This window comes from Argopecten irradians, chromosome 2, assembly GCF_041381155.1.
Source record: "Argopecten irradians isolate NY chromosome 2, Ai_NY, whole genome shotgun sequence".
Lineage (NCBI taxonomy): Eukaryota > Metazoa > Mollusca > Bivalvia > Pectinida > Pectinidae > Argopecten > Argopecten irradians.
In genome coordinates, this window is record NC_091135.1 from 33,553,760 (window position 1) to 33,570,520 (window position 16,761).

The 16,761-nt window shown below is 37.2% G+C and overlaps 1 protein-coding gene across 1 annotated transcript; it reads left to right on the forward strand.

Annotated features, from left to right (window-relative positions):
• Positions 1-72: 72 nt before the first annotated feature.
• Positions 73-15,850, forward strand: LOC138315232 (cytochrome c1, heme protein, mitochondrial-like). The gene is made up of 8 exons (XM_069256091.1): positions 73-184; positions 8,774-8,815; positions 11,869-12,023; positions 12,468-12,594; positions 12,912-13,082; positions 14,184-14,331; positions 14,653-14,753; positions 15,471-15,850. The coding sequence occupies exons 1-8, from the start codon at positions 110-112 to the stop codon at positions 15,609-15,611; spliced, it is 960 nt and encodes a 319-aa protein (XP_069112192.1). The 5' UTR covers positions 73-109; the 3' UTR covers positions 15,612-15,850.
• The last annotated feature ends 911 nt before the right edge of the window (positions 15,851-16,761 follow it).

Below are 16,761 nucleotides of genomic sequence, written 5' to 3' on the forward strand. Positions count from 1 at the left end.
TACTTGATTTAACGTAGACGAAAGACATTTTTAATGAGTATAAGAAACTATGCATATTTCATAAATGAGGGGTATCTACTGACCTTTTAGAACCGTGGTAACAAGCAACATGGCGGCCGCCGTAGTCTGCAAGGTGCCCAAACGGGCACTTTTACGTGTCAACAGTAATGTGTTAACGCAGCAGGTATGACTTTTGTTGTTATTTTGTGCTATTTAAGTTGATTTGTATATATTTCCAATTCATTTATTGATCGAAATACGTCTTTAAAGCAATGACCCTACTCCCAATATTAGTGACTCTTTACGACGGTTTTGGTCAAGGGCATCCAGAATACTTCGTTACACAATCAGTTTTATACAACATATTTTGTTTACCATTGATAGGAAATTCGTTAGGTAATCTTGATTTATGTTTGATGTCAAAATAGCGTAGTTAGGTTATTTAATAAAAAATAAGCATTTTCAGTATTAGCTAATTTTATATCGTAACTAGGAGTAAGAATAGAAAGAAGTTTATTAAGATAGGACACTGACCTGTTCAAAGTATTTGCGTTTTATTTTTTGATATGAATCATCCACGGCATGTGAAGAGTAACACTCCACCTATGTATTTTATTTTCTATTTCAATTAGGAAACAGTTTAAAAATAAAAGGATGTACTATACTAGTCCGCTAAAACTGACCATAATCACAGGCTCAAAATTCTGACTGATCGCCTGTTTATGGTCAGCTACCTACTGCTCTTGAAAAGTCGGGGATTGTAGTACAAATCTGGCGACAGCGATTGTAGGACTTCTGTAGGTTTAATTGGGGCCAGAAAGGTATTGACAGTTAAAAGAAAACATTTGGCACTCACTTTAATACATGTCACATCACATAAATGATGCTATGTCCCTAGTTATGGTCGAGACGTCCTAGAATTAATGTTTGGGTAGCCATCTTTGAAGACTGAAAGTTAATTTTAACACCCAATCAGACAGCTGGGATCGATTTCCGGTGAAATTCGACGATTCTAATTGGCTGTTAAAATTAACATTTGGTCTTCAAAGATGGCTACCGAAACACTAATTCTTGGACGTCTCGAACATAACTAGGGACATAGCATCGTTAATGTGATGAATTGCGATGTGACATGTATTAAAGTGAGTGCCAAACGTTTTCCTTTAACTTTAAAGGCATATTTGACCCCAAACCAACATGCAGAATTCTCATAATCGCTATCGCCAGATTTGTACTACAATCCCCAGCTTTTCAAGAGCAGTAGGTAGCTGACCATAAACAGGCGATCAGTCAGAATTTTGAGTCTGTGATTATGGTCAGTTTTAGCGGACTAGTACTATACTAGTATATATGATAATAATTTTCTAGCATAGTAAAACTGTTACTGTAATTTAAACAGATTCGGATTTGGACTTTGGTTTACTTCAGTCTGTAGTGCCACGAGAATCCCAGTGCCACAGGCCTGCGGTGTGTCGTATGCGAAATTCTGTGAATTCGCGCCATTTTTTGACGTGATAAAAAGTCAAAAGTCTTACTGTTATTTAAAAAAAAAAAAATTAGAAATGTCTAATTACTCCTGTTAATGCATAATTTGCATTAGCTAAATATATTTACTGTAGAGAGCTAGAGCAGTACTGTACGTACCCGAGCAACTCACAAACCGGAACAGTTAAACCGGAAGTACGAAAATTTTTTAGCTATCCATGCATGCAGGTCATTGATCTCAGTACCGTATGTACTTTTGCTTTCGTACACGTTGTCCGAACAGAGCTATTTTCGACGCGCAAGCTGTGTTGACACTAAAATTTTTATCATATAGACAGCAGGTCTACTTGGATTTCGATTCAGGTAAACCTCCACCCATACAGGTAGACCTGAAAATTATACTGAAAATACTACCACAACTAGGCACTAGCTGGTAAATCCTCAATAAAAATGTTAAATTGTTATTTACAGATTAAATTGATATCAATTCAGGGCTCGCGCTGTCAGTCGCCATAGGCGCCAATGGCGAATTTGAAATGCATTTGGCGATTTAAAAACAGCATTGGCGAAAGAAGAATTTTTCATGAACCCAAAGTTTTCTCCCACTACAGACGGATAGATACGGTGAAAATTCGCCAATTCTAGCCATACATCAGACAATGGGAAACTGGCTTGATAATTAGGTAAAAAAGAGGTGTGAACACTCCCTGACCACCACCCATATCCCAGATCCTAATTAGCTGCCTGGGGCTGTTTCCACCTGGCTTAGTAGTGTCACACATGTGTAATACAGCTGAAGTTGATCGGCCGATTGGCCACCATTAGAAAACAATTACCTGGCCTTTCAATATATTTTGTGATTACAGCTTGTGAGCATTACATCAAAAACAAACACAGCTTACAACTGTAAAAGATTTACTCACGTTTTTAATGTTTAATAGACCTAACTGTCTCCCAAGTCACAAAGTTTGCAATCGTTATGGCCGCCATTTTGGATAATTGTAATAGTCGGCTCGGATCGGTACAACTTCAGGATTTCGTTAATAAATAGGAAGGGAATTTTTTTCCTGAATATTTGTGAAAAAAATTACATTATGAAAAAATATTGATAGTGAATATAAATACATTTCAATCAATTAAATTTCAGAGAAATTTTCACTTCTTCTCTCTCAAATTAGATCTATTTTTCATTATTTCAACTGATACCGTAACAGGTTTGACACAGTTTATTTTAATTTAGTACTTCTATTGTGATGAAAATTAAGTAAATATTTCCATTCAATTAAGCCCTGTATTTTTTATATACATATTTTAATTAAAGATATGTAAAATATAAAGGTATTAAGATTGAAATACATGTTTAATTGCATTGGCATTGTTTCCCCTTCTTTTAATCAATATAAAAGATATAAAAAATTGTCCCTGTGAAGAATACCCAGGTAGATCGACACGCGACCTGCAAATTTCAATTGGCGAATCCAATTTTCGACGCAGAGCCAGCCCTGCAATTGAATAAAAAGAATTTTTTGTTTCTGTTTGTAAAGAACTGACTGTTGAGTGAAGTGACTGTTACGATTCTTAGATTTAAGAAAACTGAACAATTTTTAGATGAAAACGTATAGATTTCAAGGTGGACTGACGGACCACTGACGGACCACCAGCGTCATAATTTTAGTTAGATCAAAAAGATTCTTGCTGGAACGGGTCCAAGCATCGATCACTGACAAAGAAAGAGCTTCACTTTAAAGTCTTATTAGTGGTTTCATTTTCTTTACAACACAAGCACTTTTTAAATGTTGGTCGTAAAATATATCGACAATGTTATAATTATAAGAAGACAATGATTCAATTTACATCAAACAGTGCTGTAAATTAGATAGTATTGGGAAATATCAACTTAACTAGCCACGGGTGTGTACACATATTAGTGATGCCGGTGAATCCATGTGTCACAAGAATCTGTCCCTAGTACAGTCAAACCTGTTCTAACGACCGCCTGTATATAACGACCGCCTGTCTATAACGACCGCCTGTCTATAACGACCGGTTTTTAGACTCCCTGTGCGTTTTTACTATATAATGGCACTCTGCATAATGACCACCTGTCTAATGTGGCTAACGACCGGTCATTTTAGCCCTGTTAGAGTTGTCTAACGACTGGTCGCCAAGATCGACTTTTCGAGTACCGAGTACAGTGTGTGTGTAGTAGCGTCTCTTTGACATACTCCCGGTAATTAATTCCCTTTGTAAGCAAACGGCAGCCATTACTGAAGCCCAAGCTATGAATTGTTTATACAGGACTGTATGGTTTATTACCTAGCTGTCGTAACATTTAAGGTACAAACAGGTATGCCTATCAAAGACTGAAATTATGTTTGTTCGCGAACGCCATGTGTACGAAATGATCACTCGTAAAGCGTGATTTTGAAGCCACAACTCGGATAATACGGTAGGCAAAATAAAACATGCCGATTTATTTAATGTGTTCCGTTATTCATTGTCGATATTTAACATTGTTTTATTACTAAGAAATGGCCTGACATCAGAGCAAGAAACTTATTTTGAAAACCACTTACCCAAATTTAAGATTTCAATCTAACTTTACCCAAAACAGGGTAATTTACATAAATTAAAATCGGGCAAGTTTACACCAATTTTCACTTGCCCTGGAGCATATATTTTACTGGTCTCGGGCCATCGGACCTGGGATATTTCTTGCCCTGCCTGTACTTAACCTATTTCAAATTAGTCCTATAAATTTACGTTTGATTTTTTACGATTTGAGTCAGTCGGATATTCGCCCGATGTAACTCGATGTGTTTATCAATAAAATACGGTCTCATTACTTGGTAGAAATGCTACTGAAAGTTAATTTGTGTACATGCATTATGATTTTAATAGTTTTGAAGTTATATACTGTGAAAAAACGCCTCCAAATTGATCTTTATGTTCCGAGATTAATCCGTCAAAACTGGTTACACGGCAACATTACATACGACTTGCCAGCGAGAATGTGTTGTAAAAATATTACATGCATACATTGTCTGAAAACAATCTTGCACAGATAATTCCAGGCCATGTGAAGTCAGTAATTAGGGAATGATTATGTTCATAGCTGAAAAAAATCTACTATATATCAAAACGAATTGATTTTGTTAAGATCAAAATTTCCGATTGCATTTGAAAGCCCCATCCAAACATTAAAAAAAATAAAACGAACACAAATATCATTTCTTAAATAATGCATGACAATAGATATATATAAATATCCAATTGCAGGTCTGTTTTGCATTAATATATAATTCAGTTTTATTTACTGGCTCACTGATTGGCACAAAAGCCTCAACCTGTCTATAAAGGCAACCTGTCTGTAGTGACCGTTTTTTCTGTCACCCCTTCAGTGGTCGTTATAGACAAGTTTGACTGTACCTCATACTTCACGAGTGCACATGTACAAATTTCAGCAGACCCTGCATATGGTAACTGCATTTACCCATTTGAGTAACAGTTACGCATCAATATATCTGAACAAGTGACTCTTCACTTTCATGATGTGAATTGAGTAAATTTTGAATAATCATTTAATTATGTAACCCTGGTTAATACTATCCGCATCCCCAACATACCGCTCTGCCAGAGATCAGATAGAAATAATTTAGTTTGATCGATTAAATATTGAACATCAGACTAGTAATCCAGAGGTCCTGAGTTCGATTCCTGGCAGAGGCAGTGATTAAATTTTTTATAAAACATGCACTGATCTGTTGCAGTTATATTTACCCAAAAGCAAGATTTATGTGAAATGAAAACGCATATTGTTTTAAAAGTTGTTGTCAAAAAAGGGCTTCATAATTTTTAGAATGCCGCTTACAACTGATCTAAGACTCTATAATTTGCGCATGAACTGTTGACTCACTTTGCTGTAAGATGACAATTAAGGTGTTTTCTATTGCCTGCAGTGGAGGTGACTTAGTTTGTGACTTAACCAAAATTCAGACAATGACATATGTCCCAATTTGATCAATGAGTCATCATGATGTACAAAGTTATGTTAAATAATATGGTGCCATGTAAGAATAATGTTATCCTTTTTTTGATAAAAAATGTTTAGAACAACTTCATGCATTTTTGTTTCACAGAATCCTGCATTTGGATAAGTTATTATTCCCCGCCCAACGTAGTTGGCGGGGGATATACAAATGGGTTCCGTCCGTCCGTCCGTACGACCGTACGAATGGTTTCCGGAGCATAACTCTAAAACAAGTAGAGATATTTCCACGAAACTTCATACACACATTGGTCTTATGGTCTTGTAGTGCCTTTTGCTATTTTTAGGTTTTCATTTTTTGCATTTTTTCCGTAACCATGGAAACATTGCTGTAAATATCATATTTTTTACCAGGTTCGTTTCCAAAGCATAACTCTAAAACCAGAAGAGATATTTCCACGAAACTTCATACACACATTGGTCTTATGGTCTAGTAGTGCCTTTTGCTATTTTAAGGTTTTCATTTTTTGCACTTTTTCCGTAACCATGGAAACATTGCTGAAAATATCATATTTTTGTACCAGGTTCGTTTCCGCAGCATAACTGGAAAACCGGTTGAGATATATGCACGGAACTCCATAGGCACATTAGTCTTATGGTCTAGTAGTGCCTTTTGCTATTTTAAGGTTTTCATTTTTTGTACTTTTTTCTGTAACCATGGAAAAATTGCTGAAAATTGCAGATTTTTGTGTAAGAATCATTTCCGGAGCACAACTCTAAAACCAGCAGAGATATTTCCATGAAACTTCATAGACACATTGTTCTTATGGTCTATAGTGCCTTTTGCTATTTTAAGGTTTTCACTTTTTGTGCTTTTTTCTGTAACCATAGAAACATTGCTGAAAATATCATATTTTTGTAGCAGGTTCATTTCCGGAGCATAACTCTAAAACCAGCAGAGATATTTCCACTTCATAGACACATTCATTTTATGGTCTAGTAGTACCTTTTGCTATTTTTAGGTTTTCATTTTTAATTTTTAGCTCACCTGGCCCGAAGGGCCGGTGAGCTTATGCCATGGCGCGGCGTCCGTCGTCCGTCGTCCGTCCGTCCGTCCGTCCGTCTGTCTGTCCGTCAACATTTCCTTTAAATCGCTACTAGTCATAGAGTTCTGCATGGATTGTGACCAAATTTGGCCACAAACATCCTTGGGGGAAGGGGAACAGAACTTGTATAAATTTTGGCTCTGAGCCCCTGGGGGCAGGAGGGGCGGGGCCCAATAGGGGAAATAAAGGTAAATCCTATAAATCGCTACTAGTCATAGAGTTCTGCATGGATTGTAACCAAATTTGGCCACAAGCATCCTTGGGGGAAGGGGAACAGAACTTGTATAAATTTTGGCTCTGAGCCCCCGGAGGCAGGAGGGGCGGGGCCCAATAGGGGAAATAAAGGTAAATCCTATAAATCGCTACTTGTCCTAGAGTTCTGCATGGATTGTGACCAAATTTGTGACCAAATTTGGCCACAAACATCCTTTGGAGAAGGGGAACAGAACTTGTATAAATTTTGGCTCTGACCCCCCGGGGGCAGGAGGGGCGGGGCCCAATAGGGGAAATAAAGGTAAATCCTATAAATCGCTACTTGTCCTAGAGTTCTGCATGGATTGTAACCAAATTTGGCCACAAACATCCTTGGGGGAAGGGGAACAGAACTTGTATAAATTTTGGCTCTGAGCCCCTGGGGGCAGGAGGGGCGGGGCCCAATAGGGGAAATAAAGGTAAATCCTATAAATCGCTACTTGTCATAGAGTTCTGCATGGATTGTAACCAAATTTGGCCACAAGCATCCTTGGGGGAAGGGGAACAGAACTTGTATAAATTTTGGCTCTGAGCCCCCGGGGGCAGGAGGGGCGGGGCCCAATAGGGGAAATAAAGGTAAATCCTATAAATCGCTACTTGTCCTAGAGTTCTGCATGGATTGTGACCAAATTTGGCCACAAACATCCTTGGGAGAAGGGGAACAGAACTTGTATAAATTTTGGCTCTGACCCCCTGGGGGCAGGAGGGGCGGGGCCCAATAGGGGAAATAAAGGTAAATCCTATAAATCGCTACTAGTCATAGAGTTCTGCATGGATTATAACCAAATTTGGCCACAAACATCCTTGGGGGAAGGGGAACAGAGCTTGTATAAATTTTGGCTCTGACCCCCAGGGGGCAGGAATGGTGGGGCCCAATAGGGGAATTAGAGGTAAATATTCAAATTTCTTCAGAAAATAAACAATGAACCTGTATCCAGAATATTACTAGGCATTACAAACCAGGTGAGCGATACAGGCCCTCTGGGCCTCTTGTCCTGGTTTTTTTCCATACACATAAGTCTCCACAATCAAACTTACTTCAGCTTTGATATCTCCATTGGCGGGGGATCTGAATGACTATGTCCTTGCGTGTTGATAACTCAAATAGGTAACGTTAAGATGGAACTGTTTATACCCATATGCAGGGTTAGTGCCCAACCTATTCAGTTCACTTGATGAGTGATGAGGCAGTCTACGTTGATATATGTGTATTGTATTCACTTTTCTTCTAGATCTGTTGTGCATGCACATCATAAACAATTAAGTTTCCAACTTTAAATTACAGAAAATCCAAAAGACTTATACCTGCTCTGGTACATTAAGCCTGAAGCAGGACAGGAGAAAGCCAAAAGTCTATATATTATTGATTAATCACAAAAGTAATTAAAGTTATATGTGCCGTATTCTTCATAGTCACGAATCAAGAAGAGCTTTTAATATGTTATTAAACTCCAAAAGTAACCAGCATTTTGAGAATTACAATACTTTCAATGTATAGGTTTTAATTTTACAAGTACAAAAGAGAGCTGAAAATGATTTTTGGCAGTACTGCCAAAAATCATTATATTAACGTCTTCAGTGTAGTGAAATGAGTACATACGGTCAGACCATGAAGCCATATTGTTGTCCACAATTTCATTGCACATTTTTACATTATTATTAGTAATTGTAAAGTGATTTCTGAAGGTATGTTTCCTTCTAAACGTGTATAAGGCATAAAAAAACAAGAATTTCACAGTGCATAACCTATGTGTTCCAACTAACGTTTATAAGGCATTATATATGTTTGTCTGTCTATTCCAATGATTTTCACAGCTTTATTTATTAAAAATTATGGTTTTAAATAAAGAATTAAAGAAAAATTACAATTGTCCAAATTTATGGCCAGTTACGGCACATATAACTTTAAGAGATAATGAAACAATTGCTTCTTCTTTTCCAGGCAGAGTCATCATCATTTAAAGAATATGCAAAAAAGAACTCGGTAAGTCTTTTGAATATGTTGATGGTTAATTATGTCCCCTAAACGGAGGAATGCATGATGATCATTAAACTTGATAGACATATATATATATGTATACTCCAAAGGGTGTGGGATGCTACATAAAGACCAAGATGGCTGCCAGGGCCCACTTCATGTTTTCAGGTTTCGGTCGCCCATCTCAATGAAAATTGGTCTATAGGGATATTAAGGGATGGCCAACAACATGCAAATATTTTCGTAAAGATTTTGGTATTCTAAGATGGCCGCTGGCCCACTTCCGGTTTTCAGGTTTCGGTCTCCGATTTCAATGAAAATTGGTTAATGGGGGTATAAAGGGATGGAGAACAACATACAAGTATTTTCGTAAAGCTTTTGGTATTTCAGGATGGCTGCTAGCCTATTTCCTGTTCTTTAGGTTTCAGTGTCCGATCTCAATGAAAATTGATCATGATCTATAGGGGTTTTAAGTGATGGTGAACAACTTGCAAACATCTTCGTAAAGATTTTGGTATTCCAAGATGGCCGCTGGGCCAACTTCCTGTTCTTTAGGTTTTGGTCTCTGATTTCAATGAAAATTAGTGTATAGGAGTATTAAGGGATGCTGATCAATATGATAAAAATTTCGAAAAATAGCCTTGTAATAGGTGTGTTCATTTTAGGAAACCCTGAATTCCAATATCAAAATCAAAATTTCTCTATGTTCATACACTGTGCAACTGCATTCTTGATTTGTTGCAGGTGGGGAGGGAGGGGGGCTATGTAATGGTGTCCATTACGATGAGTACTTGTTTCTACATGACATGTATAGTCTTTTTAACTCCCTATCATGAGTAATAGCTTGTTGGTTAGTATATATGTAGAATTCCTTGTGAAATCAAAGTCATCAGTTTTGCCTTTTAAAAGCTTTGGACCGATTCTCAATTCTAATCGATGAGCAATCAATTAATTATTATTTTCAATTATAAAAAGTGATAATCACAGGGCTCAAATTTTACATTTTTTGCCACTTGCTAAAAATAGCAAGTGCCATAAATTTTTACTTGCTAAAATACATTTTTTACCTTACAATTAATATCCGTATTCAAATTACAGTTATGTTATATATAAAATCCTTTATTTTTGCATGAAGAAGTGAGGTGTATAAGTGCATAATATATATCAACAACATTACTGTAAGAACTGGGCCCCCATATTTTCCATTACAACAATTTTTCACAATCATTATGCCATTTAATTTTTAGCCCACCATCATCAGATGGTGGGCTATTCAAATCGCCCTGCGTCCGTGGTCCGTCGTCCGTCGTCCATCCGTAAACGATGCTTATTATCACTATTTCTTATAAACTGCTGCAGGGATTTTGTTCAAACTTCACATGGAGGGTCATCTTGGTCCATATTTGTGCCATACAGATTTTGAGGCTGATCGGAAAAACAAGATGGCTGCCAGGCAGCCATCTTTGATTTTGGCAGTTGAAGTTTGTTATCGATATTTCTTGAGAATTACTGAAGGGATTTTGTTCAAACTTCACATGGAGGTTACCCTTGGTCCCTAGTTGTGCCATACAGATTTTGAGGCTGATCGGAAAAACAAGATGGCCGCCAGGCAGCCATCTTTGATTTTGGCAGTTGAAGTTTGTTATCGATATTTCTTGAGAACTACTGAAGGGATTTTGTTCAAACTTCACATGGAGGTTACCCTTGGTCCCTAGTTGTGCCATACAGATTTTGAGGCTGATAGGAAAAACAAGATGGCCGCCAGGCGGCCATCTTGGATTTTGATAGTTAAGGTTTGATATCCCCATTTCTCAAAAAGTGCTGAAGGGATCTCCTCAAATTTAATATGTAGGTTCCCCTAGGGCCCTTGATGTGCAAATTGCATTTTTGGACCAATCGGTGAACAAGATGGCCGTCAGGCCGCCATCTTGGATTTCGATAGTTAAAGTTTGTTATGGCTATTTCTCAGATAGTACTGAAGGGATCTGTCTCAAATTTCATATGTAGGTTCCCCTAGGGACCTAGTTGTGCATATTGCATTTCTGGACCGATCGGTTAACAAGATGGTCGCCAGGCAGCCATCTTGGATTTTGTTATTCAAAGTTTGTTATCGCTATTTCTCAGAAAGTACTGAAGGGGTCTGTCTCAAAATTCATATGTAGGTTCCCCTAGGGCCCAAGTTGTGCATATTGTGATTTGGGACCGATCGGTCAACAAAATTGCTGCCAGGCAGCCATCTTGGATTTTTATATTCAAAGTTTGTTATCGCTATTTCTCAGAAAGTATTGAATGGATCTTTTTCAAATCTACATGTAGGTTCCCCTAGGGCCCTAGTTGTGCATATTGTGATTTGGGACCGATTGATCAACAAGATGGCCGCCAAGGAGTCATCTTGGATTTTTTGTTGAAGTTTGTTACCGCTATTTCTCGAAAGGTACTGAAGCGATCTGTCTCAAAGTTTATATGTAGTATGTTTGAAAAAGTTTAAAAGGTAGAGAAATGATCCATCTTTCCTTTGTCAATATAGATCATTCTTTGGTGGGCGCCAAGATCCCTCTGGGATCTCTTGTTACAGTTGTCCCTGATAAAAACCACTTGCTAAAATAAGCAAATGCATATTTTTTTCACTTGCTATTCTGGTAAAAAGCAAGTAAAACAGCCTGAAATTCGAGCCCTGAATCAGTTTTTAGAATGGGGAATATCTTATGCTTATTTTATTCTGTTCTGAACCTTTATTATATGCAATACATATGTGTAAAACCACATTTCAAAATACCTTATACATGTTAGATACACAATCATTGAAATTTGAAGCAAAGAAAAAAAAATGCTTCACAATTTATACTGTTGGTCCATCTTTCTAATTTTTTCCAGAGAAATTAGAAGGTTGATAAATAAGTATAAGAGAGTTTTCAGTAAATGGTATCCAATTATAAAATTTATAATTAGTACGTTAATTGTCCTAACTGATAATTGATTATGATTTTAGAACTGATTCCCAACACTGCATTTTGATTATATTTTTTTATGCCTGTCTGATTTTGGTGTATGTGTAACAGGTTTTGCTGAAGGCTGCTGTAGGATCAGCTGTGGTTGGCACTATCGGAGTAGGCGCTGCTGTGTTTGCTGGCGTATCTGCTTCAGCTCATGGCGTCCATCCTCCTACCTATGCCTGGGGTCACAGACCATTTCTTGCTTCTCTAGATATGGCCAGGTGAGTTCGATATAGATACCCTTATGGGAATACCCAGCACAAACCAGGGGTTTCATTATCTTTCAATAGAGGCGATACAATTGCATTTTCAGGGGGTACTTTTCTATACTATCTGTATGCTATCTGATTGAAACAGGCTTTACCACAGCTAGGTTTAACCGACAAAAGTAACAGGTACCTCCAGATAATGAAACCCCTGACAAACCCTGTCGTCACTTATATTTTTCTTTGATCAATCCCCCCCAAAAAAACAACACAATCTAGTCTCTTAGTCTTAAGACATAAAAAATACATTTTCATAATGAATTGCTGATTTCCTTTGTAAAATATAAAATTCCTCTTGAGGCCTTACATTATTTGATATCATAAAATTCTAAATACGAAATCTTCTCTAATTTATTGAGCTTCAAAAGTAAGCAATTTCACAATTTTGTATTGTTTCAGTGTACGACGAGGCTATGAAGTTTATAAACAGGTGTGTGCGGCTTGTCACAGTATAAAGAACATGCGTTATCGATACATGTCCGATGTTTTCATGACTCCCAAAAGGGCAGCAAAAGAAGCATCAGAGGTAGGAGGACTCTTTATAGACTTACATTTGAAATATACACTATTTGGGAATAGAATCCACATCTTCTAATTCAGGATAAGCATTTATGTTGGGCAAATAAATGTAAGGCTCAATTTGAAACCTATATGTTGTCATTACTGTATAAATTATTAGAAAAATATGTATTACATATACATTTGTAATGACATATATGTTAGAAATTGACAATCAGATATTGTTTTAATACTTTCTTCATGTTCTTGTCTGATAAAAAAATGAGACAGATTGTTTTATAGAAGAACAAGAAATAACTAAAACCCTTCATCATTTTTCCAAAGATCATGACTGTGGATGGTCCAGATAAGGATGGAAACATGTTTGAGCGACCAGGAAAAGTTATTGATCTTTTCCCTCAACCATATGCCAACAAAGAGGCTGCACAGGCAGCAAACAATGGAGCAGCACCACCAGACATGTCCTACATTGTATTGGCTAGAGAGGGCTCAGAGGTAAGGTCATTGTCTAGAGAGGATAAAGAGGTAAAGTCATTGTCTAGAGAGGGCACAGAGGTAAGGTAATTTTCTAGAGAGGGCACAGAGTTAAGCCATTGTCTAGAGAGGACACAGAGGTAAAGCCACTATTGTCTAGAGATGGCACAGAGGTAAAGCCACTGTATCGTCTAGAGAGGGCACAGAGATAAAGCCACTATTGTCAAGTGAGGGCAGAAGCAATGTCACTGTATTGTCTAGAGAGGGCACAGAGATAAAGCCACTTTATTGTCTAGAGAGGGCACACAGGCAAGGCCACTATTGTCTAGAGAGGGCACAGAGGTAAAGCCACTGTGTTGTATAGAGAGGGCACAGAAGCAAGGCCACTGTATTGTCTATAGAATGCACAGGGGTGAAATCATTGTCTAGACTGGGTATAGAACATAGGTAAGGTTTGTTATATACATTCTTTAGAGAGGAACAAAACTTGATTCTATACAACAGCTTGCATATTCTAATTAAAAATCATCAGTTTTCCTTTGCCAAAACAAAGGTCTGAAGTATGAAGAAAGATGCAATAGAGTTTCATTGGAATTTCTAGACCAATCGTGATGACTCTCTTGACAAACAATTTGCTTCAATATTATGTCAATGTTATATTATCTACTAATGCTAAACATCCTGGTGTTGAATGTTATAGATATCTTAACTGAAATGTACTGCTAGTTATATCCCCTGCAATGAAGTTAAGGTGGGCTTTACTGGAATCAGGTCGTCCATCTGTCTGTCAGTCCTTCTGTCTGTCTGTAGACACAACTTTGTGTGACAAACTCCTCCTAAACTTTTGATAAAATTTGGTACATAGAACCCTGACATACAGGGGAATTTAGTAAACTATATAGGGTTCTGCGATGTGCCCTATTAATGGAGTTATTACTGAATTTGTGCAGCAGGGGTATGAGTCGTCCACTCTGGCGACAGTTCTAGTTTTGCTTATACTATGACAAAGTATAACTGATGTTGAATCTGAAATATTGCAGTTTTTTGAATGGATAACTTTGACTCTTAGTGTCTTAGAAGTCGGCTCATTTACAGAACCTAGAGCTTCTCATTGTTTTTCAGGACTACATCTTCTCATTGCTGACTGGATATGCTGACCCACCCGCGGGACTCGAGTTGGGTGAGGGACAGTACTACAACCCGTATTTCCCCGGAGGAGTATTAGCCATGGCACCACCTCTTTATAACGAAATCATAGAATACGAAGATGGTGAGCATATGACTTTACAAAGCTGAATTTAGAAATGTATTCTCAATAAATGCAAGGGTTATGAACTTTGCATTGTGTTATGATATGTTCATTAGGTATAAGATGAGTGATTTGAGCATCAACTGGACTTTGTATCCAGCTCATTGGACTTTGATGACCTGATAAAATACATTTTGAGTTTATGATAGCATATATCTTTTTCTCCGCATGTCAACCAAATTTTATGATGTCGGACATCTGTATATTACCAAACTAGAGAGTGATCATTGATAATGGACTATATTGTTGGAACTATCTCTCACAAAAATCATGTTATTTCAGGAACACCTGCCACCAGGAGTCAGCTAGCCAAGGATGTTATCACCTTCCTCAAGTGGGTAGGAGAGCCTGAGTTCGATGAGAGGAAGATCTGGGGAATAAGGGTAGGTAGTGCATGGAAGAACAGGACACTTGATATGGGTTATAGGTGGGTGTGTAGTAGATAACAGAGCACACTCAGTTGTGATGATTGTTTTAAAGTACAACATTTCATAGGCAAAGTTCCTTGTATGCCTGCACAAAGGCAAAATTAGGTGCAATAGGTACAAATTATTGTTTATAAGTACAACATTTCATAGGCAAAGTTCCTTGTATGCCTGAACATGGCAAAATTGGCTACAATAGGTACAAATTATTATTATTTAGAGACTTTTGTTGCTGACTTTTCATAAATTTCTATAGAATTATGCATTAATTTTTATACAATTGTTTTATTGTTACATTAGCTAATTACAAATATTTCTGAAAAAAATTATTTGAAAATTCCAAACCATGAAAGAAAGTGCCCACAGCTATTTCATATTGTAGAGTATTATAAGAAAGTCCTTGAAATATTCTTAAGATTTTGTATGGAATCTTAAATGTTTGAACCATCAGTGAATTGCTGAATCGCTGTGGTCGGATCGCTGTAAGCTAGTTCTAGCTTGTGAAGATCCATCGTGGTCATTTAATTACTGGTTACAGTTTCAAGTGAAAGTTCTAAAATCCATATCTAAGATTGCCGGTATACATTTAGAATACTGATCCTTTCCTAGAGTTTTCTGTTAATAATATTTCATTTTCCACTATTGATTCCCATTTTGTTTCTTTTTATTTTGCAGGCTGTACCTCTATTTTTCATATTCACAGTAGTAATTTATTACTACAAACGGCATAAATTTTCATACCTCAAATCGATGAGTATAAAGCTGATGAAACAAGCTCCTACCGCCAGCAGGATGTTTGCCACCAAGAAAAAATAGCTGTTGACTTGGACTCAAACTGGACACGTGTGGTGACCGTTGACTTGTGATTTCATATATTTATAAAACTCTGATAAGAACAATTTTGTCTGAAGAGAAAAGAACATTTGTGATTGAAGTCCAGAAACTGTACAGTAGTTGAAGCGTTGGAAGAATAAATGTTAATGTCTTAATATTGTTTGTATGCTTTTCCATTCTTTCAGCTATTAAAGTAATGGCTTGATTGGTGAATAATTTTAGTAGGCCTTATTGTTTTTACTCCATTATGTGTATCTCATCATTGAAGACGCTTGCATAGTGTTTTGGTTTCTCTCATACCTACGTGTGTAATACTGATTTCTCCCATGCACTCGTGTTGTGTGTGACTTTATTACATGACTACCATGCAATACAACCTTGTGTCGTCACTACATCAACAAAATTACTATTTTTTGATAGATTTTAACTTCAGGTTAATTTCAGGCATTACTTTAAAAAACACTAACATAAGAATTTGTGTTTAAAGTATCGCACAGATTTCATGTCTGGATATAAATCGCTTTTCGTCCGTGGTCTGTCCTTCCGTCCATTAACAGTTCTTTTTACCGCTATTTCTCAGAAAGGGCAGATATCATATAGTCAAATATCATATGTAGGTTCCCCTAGGGCCCTAGTTGTGCATATTGCTTTTTTGGACTGATCAGTCAACATGATGGCCGACAGGTAGATAGCAATCTTGGATTTTGATAATTGAAGTTTGTTTCTGTTATATATCTCGGAAAGTACTGAAAGGATCTTTCTCAAATTTCATATGTACTGAAAGGATCTTTCTCAAATTTCATATGTAGTAATATGTAGAAAAAGTTTGAAAAGAAGAGAAAAGATACCTCCTTCCATTGTCAGACGTAGATCATTCTTTGGTGGGAGCCAAGATCCCTCTGGTTTAGATTGTCTGTCAACATTTCATTTAAATTGCTACTTGTCATAGAGTTCTGCATGGAACATAACCTTATTTGGCCAGAAACATCCTTGGGGGACGAGGAACTGAGTTTGTATAAATTTAGGTTTTGACCGCCTGCTGGCAGGAAGTGCAGGGCTCAATAGAGGAAATAGAGGTAAAACCTTTAAATCGCTACTAGTTCAGCATGGAATGAAGCCAAATTTTACCAAG